At 41.9% G+C, this 12,770-nt stretch overlaps 1 protein-coding gene across 2 annotated transcripts in view; it reads right to left on the minus strand.

Moving 5' to 3' along the window:
* The window catches only part of TMEM245 (transmembrane protein 245), a 102,755-nt gene that overhangs the window by 72,738 nt on the left and 17,247 nt on the right, over positions 1–12,770 (minus strand). For both annotated transcript variants that reach the window (XM_079927686.1, XM_079927685.1), the window contains exons 4-6: positions 5,814–5,930; positions 2,630–2,854; positions 1,203–1,372 (exon numbers count right to left, since the gene is read on the minus strand). In XM_079927686.1, the coding sequence (XP_079783812.1) occupies positions 1,203–1,372; positions 2,630–2,854; positions 5,814–5,930 (512 nt within the window). The remainder of the gene's footprint in view (positions 1–1,202; positions 1,373–2,629; positions 2,855–5,813; positions 5,931–12,770) is intronic.

Below are 12,770 nucleotides of genomic sequence, written 5' to 3' on the forward strand. Positions count from 1 at the left end.
CCCATCACATGAACTCCAGTTACTGTTCTCATCTATATCTACATTTGTTTCAACTAACAGTGTTTCTCAACCGTAAGTCATGGATGGACCTGTTAAAGGAAGCAGTCACTAGCCCTGTGATGACGTCCAGGTTGCGCAGTGTGGCACATAAAAAGGCCTTCGTGATCCAGTCTCACCTGACCCTCCAGCCTTGCTTCCCACTAATTACCATTTCACATATCCCAGCCATTGCCATTTTCCTGGTGTTCCCCAAGAACTCATGCTATGGGAGTCTCTGTGCCCTTGCACTGCTCCATCCACCTGCTCTTCTTGCCATGTCTACCTAATAAACTCCTGCTTGCGCTTCAAAATTTGCTCTGGCATCACCTCTGCTGCAAAACCTCCCCTCTCCCACCGCTCTCCGACAGTGAGTCATTTCTTGCTCAGTACTACCACTGTATCCTGTACACACTTCTCCTCCCCAAATTACAACAACAGCTTAACACTTATATAGAGCTTACTGCGTACCAGATGCTGATCTAAGAATTGTACGTATATTAACTCATTTAACACTCACAACCATTCTATGAGGTATACCTGCTATTATACTCATCGTATTGGTAAGAAAACCAAGGCACAGAAAGGTTAAGAAACTCATCCAAGGTCACATAGCTAATAAGCAGAACAGGGATTTGAATCCAGAGTTTGAATTCAGAGCCTATGCTCTTAACCACTAAGCCTCTGAATCTAACTCAGCCTCTAAATTTTAAGGGGTTGCTATCTCCCCATCAAACACAGCTTCTGCACCTAGTTTTCCAGGATTCATCTGATTTTCCCTAAGACTTGGCATAATATCTGACACATAAGAATTTTCCCAAAAATATTCACTGATCTGAGCCACCACCTGGCGATATAATTTTAGGCAAGTCACTTAACCCCTCTAGATTTCAATTTGGTCCTTATAAAATGAGAGAGTTGAACTAGGTGCTCCTTGTCTCCCATTTTTAAGATGTAAAAATACTAACACAATACTTACTGAAACTAAATCTATCCCATCCTTATTTAAACCATAATTCTAAACTTTAAATTTCATCATAGAATTAGACATTAAATGTTCTATCCACAAATAAAACATAAATACCAATATACCATAAAATGGAATATTTTAGACAATGAAATACATAAACCCCATTAAAATAGCTCAAGTTCTTAAAATACAATACCTTGCTATCAACTTTCAACAAGAATTTTCCAAGCCCGATAATTGGCCATGGTGCCAGGGCTTCCTGTCGCTCCTTCAGGAAGTGCTCTATAACCTGCCACCACACCAAGCAGCGCTTCTCCAGGAAGTTCACAACGCCAAAGTGAATAACGAGCTTTTTGAGTATCCATACTATAAGGAAGATGAGAAATACACACATAAAAAAGATAGAGATTACAAAGTTTTAACATGAATAGGTTCCTCAATTTCATATAACTTCCTAAAACAGTAAAGCTAGTGCTAAAACACTGTTTTTTTTTAAAAAAGGAGAAGGGAGAGAAGAAAGTTCAAAATATTCCAAATTCATGTAACTGGGACAATTTTCACACAATCCCCACCCACCTATATTCCTCCTTCTCTGTGAAGTCTTAATCCTCGAAGGGGTCAGGGATTCACAACCTATATAAACATAAGATACCCTGATCATGAAGATTTCAGTGACTACAACCTTGGCCCCTCACGCCTTACCCTTCCAGGGTAAAGAATACTAACCCCTGACATGTCCTAATCTCTTTGGCTATTATAGCTGCTCTTGCTAAATTTTGTTCTTTTCCTTAGATGTTTCATGTTTAGTGACCAGAGGAGTATAAGGTATTCCACATGCATCATGATTATACTACTGCAGGGCAACATGTTCATTTGTTTCTATTTCTCTACTCGATGCTGCTCTGTACATCTGAATCTCTTACCGGGGTTCGGTAGAGAAGCAGGGTGAGTACGAGCAGGGCTGTCACAAACAGCTGTGTACTATGTAACTTCAGTGGGAACCACACAGACTACAATGTGAAAGTACCCCTCTGCAGGTGGGCAGTGTGGTGGCCCTTCAAACAGAGGTTAAGCCTTCTGTTAAAGGCCAACTAAGAAGGTGGAGGGACTAGAAGGAAGTGCTATTTATCTGTGAGGGTTGCCTTGAAGTTTGGACCCTAGATAATGGATCCCAACCACTATAATTTCCCTAACTCAAGGGAGTTTTGTGTCATTAGTCCTGGCCTTAAAATCTAACAGTTCACAGTTTACTATTTTGAACCATGAGGTTAGTGTTACATGCCAATTCAACAATTCCTTTATCAGCATTTTTAAATCTCTGGAGAGGTCCTAGGAAAGCTCCTATGGTCTCAAGAATAAGACCAGGGTAATTAGAGTTCTAAAAACTTTTAAGGGGCCACCTTGTTCACAGCCTGCTCTCCCTTTTTATTTAAAAAGATGGTAATCCCATGAGCCATGGCCGCTGAGCCTGTGCTCCGCAACGGGAGAGGCCACAACAGTGAGAGGCCCACGTACCACCAAAAAAAAAAAAAAAAAGACAGTAAAGTTATCTCAAACATAAAACTCCAAAAGTTAAAGAAAAAAGTCTTCCAAGGCAAGACAAGATCATAATTAACCAATTACCTGCAATAGGCACTGGCAGCAACTGTACAATCCACAGGTTCAACCAGATCTGGACTCCAACAATGGCCCAAAGGAGAGACACAAAGTAGATATCGCTAGTTTTCTTCTTTCTAAGAAATGTTCCAACTTCAGGCCTTTGTCTGCCCAAGGTGGGTGAAGGGGAGGAGGGTGAAGCAGATGAGGACAGTGTTGGAGGGGGTTCTCCTCTGTCCATGGTTTCTGTCCCTGAAGAGAGAAAGAAAAAAAAAAATCCCCCACATATTAAAAATAAATAATTTATTTATAAGTTATAAATAATAACATTAATAAACAGTAATTCAGAGCAATTGCTAGGCTATCCTAGTTTAAGCTTTCAAAATGTATTCTGACAGTATGATTACATTGGGTTAAAAAAGAAAAAAAGACTTGGATGTATGCTTGCATATGCAATGAAAAAGGTGTAGAGAATTAATGCTGTGTTTACATCTAAGGAAATTAAGTTTTTTGGGGAGTAGGGTTGAGTATGAGAAATGTTTTACTTTTTACTTTATATACTTAACATTGTTCAAGTTTTTTGTTGTTGTTGTTTTTTTGCAGTACGCAGGCCTCTCACTATTGTGGCCTCTCTTGTTGCGGAGCACAGGCTCCGGATGCGCAGGCTCAGCGGCCATGGCTCATGGGCCCAGCCACTCCGCAGCATGTGGTATCTTCCCGGACCGAGGCACGAACCCACGTCCCCTGCATCAGCAGGCGGACTCTCAACCAGTGCGCCACCAGGGAAGCCCTGTTCAAGTTTTTTTATGACATATATATCATTTATATTTTTATGTATATCATTTAGACAAAAAAACTGAAGAAAAACTCAAGACAAAGTAACTGAGAATTATAATTAGCCCATCAAAATTACCCAAACCATATAAAGCAACAAATATTAACATACAGAATTCTTTATTTAAAAATTCCTTCTGGGCTTCCCTGGTGGCGCAGTGGTTGGGGGTCCGCCTGCCGATGCAGGGGACGCGGGTTCGTGCCCCGGTCCGGGAAGATACCACATGCCGCGGAGCGGCTGGGCCCGTGAGCCATGGCCACTGAGCCTGCGCGTCTGGAGCCTGTGCTCCGCAGCGGGAGAGGCCACGGCAGTGAGAGGTCCGCGCACCGCAAAAAAACAAAAAAAAAAAATTCCTCCTCTTTTAACTTTACAGTAGATGTATTTATATATATTTCTGAAACAATACGGCTTTTCAGCGTCATTTTACCTAAATGGAGCCAACTGCCCTTACAAGAACCAGCCAGGGATTTGCAGCATATCTTTCTCTTAAAATTAGATATGAAAAATGACAGACTGCTGGGGATGAGGAATTTTCAAATACAGGATATCACTCAATTATTTCACGAGGCACTGTTTTCTAACAACGCGACTACTATTACATTTCACTATTACTCAGAATATACCATGATGATGGAAATGTATAAGATGCTAAAACCTGCATTTTGCCTTCCATAAAAAAGTTAATGATAAAAGTATACCATATTTCTTAAAGTCTAGGTAAAAAAAAAACCATGAACACCCCTAATCTCAACGCCCTATTTGCCCCATTGTCTTTACATATTTTACATAGTTGTATCATGTTCCACTTATGACCCTTCCCACTTTCTCCCTTCAGTTGAATATCAGCTCCAGGAGAGCTAAGACCTTGTCTATCTTGCGCTTCCCTCCACCGATTTCCTAGCACACACAATAGTAACTGACATATGGAACGTACTCACTAAATATTTGTTCTAACAATGCCTTCCCTGTTATTTCATAATTTTCATAAGTAACCACACAGTAACCTTCTGAGCGTCATGTCATAATTTCCTTAGTGTTTCTTTTTAATGTGAAATGATTAGTTGTGAGTACATTTTTACTACTGATATAACTAGCACCATGGTAAGTCAGCCCACCTCACCAGAACAAACATTCTACCCTGAGGTTTGGGGCTAAAGCGCAAGCTAATTATAACATGCTTCTGTTTGACCCTCTCTGAATATCTTCCGAATTTGGAAACTTCACGTTGGTGGATGTGGCAGATGTTTAGAAGAACAGTAAGTCCATAACTAAAACATCATCCCCTTTCCACGTTGAAAACATGATTCGATGTGCAAGAAAAATAACATTTTCCTGCTACCCCAAATGCCTTTCTCTTAGCCGATCCCTTCTTTCAAGACTTCTCTGAAGTCCATTCTTCAAAAATAGCTCATGAAAAACATTCCTTAGCTCCCAAACCTCTGGCACTAATGGACCTCTTGGCACAGAGAGGGAAGGCCTTTTACATTCCTGAATCCTGTGCAAGTACAGTGTGACTTTAAATCTGGTATAAACCTATCAGCTGGATCTTATAGGAGCTTTGCATGCAGAACAACCAGAGGGCTCTGTTTTAAGGGAAACAGTCAATATACTAACAGCATGAGGCATGCAAAGCAAACTTTGAGAATAAAAGCAAGAAATGCCAGAGAAATGAATGACTGGAAGATGGAAAATAAAAAACAAAAGAAAGAGCTGGAGAAAGGCAACAACAAAAGCAACATAAAGAGTCAGAGCAGGGCTTCCCTGGTGGCGCAGTGGTTGAGAGTCCACCTGACGATGCAGGGAACACGGGTTCGTGCCCCAGTCTGCGAGGATCCCACATGCTGTGGAGCGGCTGGGCCCGTGAGCCATGGCCGCTGAGCCTGCGTGTCCGGAGCCTGTGCTCCGCAACGGGAGAGGCCACAGCAGTGAGAGGCCCGCGTACCGCAAAAAAAAAAAAAAAAAGTCAGAGCAAAGTAGAACAATGGAGGAGAACTGACAGTTGCAGAAGAAATGGAAAATAAAAGGACTAAGTAAGAGAAAATATGGACAAAGGTAAATAGGACACTAAGAAAAGAAAAATAACACGAAAGTGAGAGAGAATAACAACAGAAAAATAAGAAAAGCACTTTAAAAAAAAAAGGAAAGAATGAAGAATCAAGATAAGAAACCTAAGAAGATAAATAATTAAATGTATGAAAAAAGTGATATATGAGAACAAAGATGAGAAGGAAAAAAGTGTAAAAATAGGAACCAGAGAGAAGAATGAAGGACCAGCAAGTAGCATTTTGTGGTGCTAGTGTCTTTCTTAATTTTATATTCTACATATATTTCATTTTCTGGAATATTCTGAAGGCACTCCTTCACAACGTCAGTCACCTGCAGGCTGGGTAGAGGGCTGGTCCTCAGTGCTCGATTCATATCCTGTGATGGAGATGGCCAAGGTTGCTAGAGTAGAAGCTGCCATGGAGATAACTTGCCCTGGTAACTCCGCTCCTGTAAAACAAGCATGCATTTTTTTAAACTTTTTAAAGGCAATGGACAAAATGGGAAATAACCTGCAAACTGAAACATACTCCTAAGTTTTCAACAGCAATAAAACCAAATGGTTATTACTGACCCACCAGACCAGTGGTTCTTCGCCAAGGGAGAATGCTTAAGAATCAACAGGCTACTGCACAGCACAGGGATCTCTACTCAGTCCTCTGTAATGACCTATATGGGAAAAGAATCTAAAGAAGAGTGGATGTATGTGTAACTCATTCACTTTGCTGTACACCTGCAACTAATGCAACACTGTAAATCAACTATACTCCAATAAAAAGAAAAAAGAAAAGCAACAGGAAAGTCTGCTAAAAATGCAGGTTCCTGGACTCTCTGTGTATCTCTCTCATTTGGGAACTTGATGCTGGTGCACGTGGCAGATAGTAGATATATAAACGTGGAGTGCCACGCTTATATTTTTTGTACTTCACAGGTTAATTTTACTGCACATCTCTGTTGAAATACACTGCCACACCAAGTCTGTGAGCTTCTTGAATGCAGACTTACTTTCCTTTGTATTACTAGCTCCTAGCACAGCATGGAACAGCCCATACTTGCTCTCAATGACAACATTCCATGAGTGAATATGCAAATGTATGGGTATCATGCAAAACCATATACAGTTGATCCTTGACCAACACAGGTTTGAACCGTGCAGGTCCACTTATACACAGATTTTTTTCAATAAATATAGTATCTGTATTTTTATTTTACAGATCTTTAAATTAACTAAGTGTGGGGAAAAGTTTTTGTTCGATGAGAGATCACAACATGTGGAATCAAAAGAACTAGGATTTGGGCTTCCCTGGTGGCGCAGTGGTTGAGAGTCCGCCTGCCGACGCAGGGGACACGGGTTCGTGCCCCGGTCTGGGAGGATCCCACATGCCGCGGAGCGGCTGGGCCCGTGAGCCACGGCCGCTGAGCCCGCGCGTCTGGAGCCTGTGCTCCGCAACGGGAGAGGCCACAACAGTGAGAGGCCCACGTACCGCAAAAAAAAAAAAAAAAACAAACTAGGATTTGAATTCTGATTCTACCCAAACTGTTTCAGCTTCCTGCCCTTGGGTGAGTCATTTATCAATTCCTTTGTTTCTGAGGCAGAGATAGGAGCTCACAGATTTTTGACTGCATGGTGGAGTCAGTGTCCCTAACCCTGACATGGTTCAAGGGTCAACTGACTATCTATAAAGTACATAATTCAGCACAGGCGAAATCCACTGCTTGAAAATCTAAAAGATCATCACTACCCTGTTTCACGTTACAGGTTCTCATGTTAAGTTCCTAATAGGTAGTAAACCAAGTTTAACCATTTGCACGAGATTCAAAAAAAACATTCACTGGTCAATGAGGTCTGTCTACGATGGTCAGCCTTTAATTTGCTATGGCAGACAACACAGACTAGCTCACACAACACCTCATTCTAGTGTGCTTTCTTGTGCCCTAGAGACTGGAAAGCTAAGGATTGTATTTCTTGGACTCCTTTGCAGCTACAGTTCCACATGTGATACAGCAGAACACTTGTGCAGGCACGCCTGTGCAGATGTGGAAGCCCTAAGTGACTCACTGTAATTTGGAAGATCTCCTGTCAAATACAGTCCCATGGTTTTTCTGCAGGTACTTAGCAGAAGTTCCAGAGGTTCTGCTGTCTGATCTCCAACTTTGTGGCAAGCAGCAGCAGCTGTGGCATTTCTGCTCAAACAGTCCTTTGGTGTTGTTGAGCATTTCTCCTGGTTGCATTGCTTCTGCATGTCAGATCCAAGCTTAACTGTCTGGTCCTTCCAAAAATTCTGTATGTACGAATTCTTTATACAACCAATACCTCTTTCTATTTAGACTAGCTGGCATGGATTCCACTGTCCAACTGAGAACGCTGAGTGTTCTCAGTCACCAAATCATACGTACGCCCACACTCATGCAGCTGGGACCTCTGGGTAGGCCAATATTCAATGTGGCAACATAAAGCTCTGCCCAGCCAATGAAAAGAGCCATGACCTTCGGAAGGTCAATGAATTACAGCTTCAGATAAACTCGGCACACCCAACAAATTCAAGGCTGGCCATGTCCTAGAGGGAAGCAGGCCAGGGGTCTGAGATGGCTCTTCGGTAGCCTCAGCCATCAGGATCAAGCACACTCATCTTGCTCAATCATATCCTATCCCTCCTCGAATAAATGCCTCTGTAACCTGAAAGAGGTTTAATTTTTAGGCAATCCAAGAGAAACTCAAACTCATGATCTGGGAAGAGAGCATAAGCTAGATATCTGGATTGGAACCTATTCTCCTGGCCTAGGTATCTAAGGTGCTTTTTTGATGCCAATAAGAGAACAAGGGCTGACAGAAAAACAGTGTCTTTCATGTCTTACGTTTTTCCATTACTCACTGTACTGAATGCTGGGGATAAAAACACAGACCCTGCCCCCATCGAGCTGAGTGGAAGAGACAGATACGAATTAAAGAACCACACAGATAAACGAATGTATACAAATTGTGATGATTGCTATAAAGGAAGAATACTGGGTATTTTATGAGCTCCTAACAGAAGAAATCTGACTTAGTCTGGAGAATCAGGAAAGGCTTCTCTTTAAGAAGTAAAAATGGGGACTTCCTGGGCAGTCCAATGGTTAAGACACCACCCTTCCAATGTAGGGGGCGTGGGAACTAAGATGCCACATGCCATGAGGAGTGGCCAAAAATAAATAAATAAATAAAATGGGGGTTTATTAAAAAACAGAAAGTTTCCCAAATGATTCTTTAAAAAAAAAAAAAAGAAGTATAAATGAAGCTGACATATAAAGAATGAGGAGGAATTAACCAAAGGAAGGTAAGTAATAATATTTTGGATGATGGAAGCAAATAGGAAGGCTGTAAGTGAAGAAACTGGTATGTTAAAGACAGTGAAAGGTCAGTGTGTTTGGAGCACAGTAGGAAACTGGTACCAAATAAACAAGGCTGGAGATGGTAAGCCAGATGATGCAAGTCACAGAAGACCATACTAAGGACTTTAGTCTTTATCCCAAAAGGAGTAGGAAAGCACTGAAGAGTTTTAAATAGGATAATTTTTTTTACTGAAATGTTATTGGGATAATTGTAACATCACATGCAGTTGTAAGAAATAATACAGAGAAATCCTGTGTACCTTTTATCCTGTCCCCACCACCCCGCAATGGTAATATCTTTCAAAACTGCAGTACGCTACCACAATCAGAGTATCAGCATGGATACAAGATACAGAACAGTTTCATCACTGCAAAGATCTCATGTTGCCCTTTTATGACCACATCTCCCCACTCTGTAAATAAATAATCAGTTTTGAGATATAAAAAGATCATTCCTACTGTTTGGTCAAGAACAGATTAGAGAAGACCAAGAGTAGGTAGAGGGAGATAAGTTATTGCAGTATCACAGGCAAGACATGATGACAGCACGGTCTGCAGTGGTTAACAGGAAAGATGTTGGGAAAGTGCCTGCATTTAAGAGACATGGAGTAGTCAAAGTGGACCAGACTTGGTGACAAAACAATAAATGGTTCAACAATGACCCCCAAGTTTCCAGATTATGATCAGACAGAGAACGTGTAGGGGAAATGGATGAAGATTTGGGGTATACCGAAGTTCTTTTTAGACTTCCAAATAGAAATTTAAACACAAACTGATTACATCAGAGACCAGAGAGGTCTTAGGTTCCTGTGCGCCCACAAGAGATTTCTTGGGGTCCACTCAAGAGAAAAGGTTGGGAACACCTAATGATTAATGGCCTGGGACAGCACAGTAAGGTGGGGAAGGGGGAGGCTTCCAATCAAAACTCAAAGAAAGGGCTTCCCTGGTGGCGCAGTGGCTGGGAGTCCGCCTGTCGATGCAGAGGACGCGGGTTCGTGCCCCGGTCCGGGAAGATCCCACATGCCGCAGAGCGGCTGGGCCCATGAGCCATGGCCACTAAGCCTGCGCATCCGGAGCCTGTGCTCCGCGACAGGGGAGGCCGCAACGATGAGAGGCCCGCGTACCACAAAAAAAACCCACAAAAACTCAAGGAAACAAAGTATTCTCTCATATAAGAGTAAAGACTAGTTCAGGGTCCTCAATTACTAAACCTACCTCTTCACAAGTAATTTAATGAAGTGGTAACTTATCCTTGAGAAAGTCAGAGAAAGAAGTCCCCTCATGGTTAGGTAGCTCCAAAATAAGAAGATCATTTTATAGCTCCTCAAATACGGGCTTTCAGTTTGGCTGCATTTTGGCTTATACTTCTAAACTCCCACTGAGCATTCATTCATTCACCAAACAGGTGACTAGGCTATGTTGCTGGGATGAGAGACTAAGTTAAGACCCTAGTCTCAAGCTCAGTCTAATACTTAAACTATCAGTTATGATTCAGTATGTTAAGAGCTAATGTAGATATAAGTGTAGAATATTGGGGGAGCACCGAGGATAGAAACCTAACCCATGCCTGGGAGAACAGTTTCCAAAGGGGCTATCTGACAAGAATGGTAAAAGATGCCATCCTTTAAATCCATTTAAGCAAGTTAGATAAAGAAGACAGAACAAGTTTAGCTTGGGGAGAAAGGAAGAGGCTGGTATCTTAGAGGACAAAGGTAGAAAAGTTTTCCAGAAAGACAAAAAAGCAGGTGTAAAGACACAAAGGCAAGAAAAAGCAGAGCGTGCTGTTCAAAGAACTCTAGGAAGTCGAATAAGGATGAAACACAGGGTACAATGGTAAGAGTGGAGAGACAGGAGGATACAGAGGGAGAATGGAACCAGAGAGAATGGGACCTGTGCTTATACTTACTATGCACAGGGGCATTACAATTCAGTGGTTGGAATCACAGGTGAGGAAACAAGAATGCCCAGGTTCAAATCTCAGGTCTATTTCTTACTAGTTGGATGACCACAGGCAGGTTACTTAGGATCCAGATGTCTTAGTCTCCTCAAGTGTAAAATGCAGCATACAGAAATTCCTATCTCACGAGAGGATTAAGTGAAACAATACATATAAAATGCTTAGAACAATGCCTGCTGTGTAGGACTCAACAGACGTTAGCTCAATAAATGATATTATTATCACCATCACCTTTATCAAAACTGTTGGCTTTGACAGGATAAACTACAAGCACAAGCCACTAGCACTCCTACAGTATTTGCCTGTACCTCTCATCCCCTCCCTGCTCTGTACTACAGCCGTTTCCCTAAGTCTTATCCTTACATTTTTAGATCTCCCCTCAGAGCTACGCAAAACATCTTACATACAGTCATCACTGAAAGACCTGAGGAAAAGTTAAGATCAACAGATTAAATCTTCACAACTACGGTTTAAAAACTTTCTCCAACTTGCTGATATCACTAAAATATACAATAAATATTTAATAAGTCTTAGCTAAATCAATGAAAACTACGCAATATCATCCTAGTTAATACACAAATGATTCAGCAAATTTTCAGAATGCCTGAAACTTCACAAAGGAACGAAAGGAATAGCACACAGAAAAAATCAACAGAGTATTTGAAAATTACGGATATAAGACTTGGCAACTGCTCTTACTCATCAAACAGATATGTACTTGAATGACTTTTGTCTAGTGATATCTTTCTGCACTTCAAAAACCCCAAGGGTTTGGGCAGAGAGATGATCAACTAGACAGAAGAATGCCAGGACCCGGAATCTAGGCAGACTCATGGTACTGGGAAAAAAGCCCCAGCTAAAAATAGGCACATAGACAAGGGAACATAATCTTGGGAGCCAAGAACTATAAACAAAGAAAGGAAAGAGCATCCAAGGTTTCAAGAGTCAATCTACCCAGGGAAAGGGCCAGTATTTTTTTTTTTTTTTTTTCTGGTACGCGGGCCTCTCTCTGTTGTGGCCTCTCCCGTTGCGGAGCACAGGCTCCGGACGTGCAGGCTCAGTGGCCATGGCTCACGGGCCCAGCCGCTCCACGGCATGTGGGATCCTCCCGGACCGGGGCACGAACCCGTGTCCCCTGCATCGGCAGGCGGACTCCCAACCACTGCGCCACCAGGGAAGCCCGGGCCAGTATTAACTGGAGGGCCAAACAGCAGGAATCCACACATGTCCAAATAAGCAGACCACTGACATTAGCAGCCTAGCACCAGGGGACAGAAACTCATACTCTGGTATAAGAAATAGATCACATGTTCAGATAATATCTGTTGATATGGCTAAGTCGACAATGGGCAAAATAATTTTTTTTTTTAATAAAAGAGGGAAACATATTTTGAAGCCAGTCTAGATAAGGAGATACTTGATCTACTTTGTTCTCTTTCACAGGGACAGTTGAAGTTACCAGGAACACACCCAAAGATGCTTATTGGAAGGAGGCCCTTTACATCAAGTAAAATCTCCCCAGCATGTAAAGTTCCCTTTGAAGAAGGCTTCTGTTTCCATTACTAATGTGGAAAATACATCTCCTCCTCAACAGCTTCTAGTATCACTTCACTGTACTACTGGTCAGTAACAGGGGTTTGGATATGGACCACTAGGAGTTTCTCTAGGTCTATTTAACTGACAGCGGCAGAATTGGGGAACGATAGACAAGCAGTAAGAAATTTACTTTGCGCTTTTTCTTTCTCCAGTTTGGGCTTAACTGGATCAAACTTGTTCATTCATATCACATGCTGTCCCAAACAATTAAGACAAGATGAAGCCTTCCTCACCAAGGTATTTCTGGTCACTCATAAACAATTACCAATGTTAAGAGGATCAGGCCCAGGTGTAATTGCCTGTACTTCTCATCCTGGGTGTCCTGGCTATTAAAGATACATCTGACACTTGTTTGCCTAGCTTTAGAA

This window comes from Stenella coeruleoalba (assembly GCF_951394435.1).
Source record: "Stenella coeruleoalba genome assembly, chromosome: 7".
Lineage (NCBI taxonomy): Eukaryota > Metazoa > Chordata > Mammalia > Artiodactyla > Delphinidae > Stenella > Stenella coeruleoalba.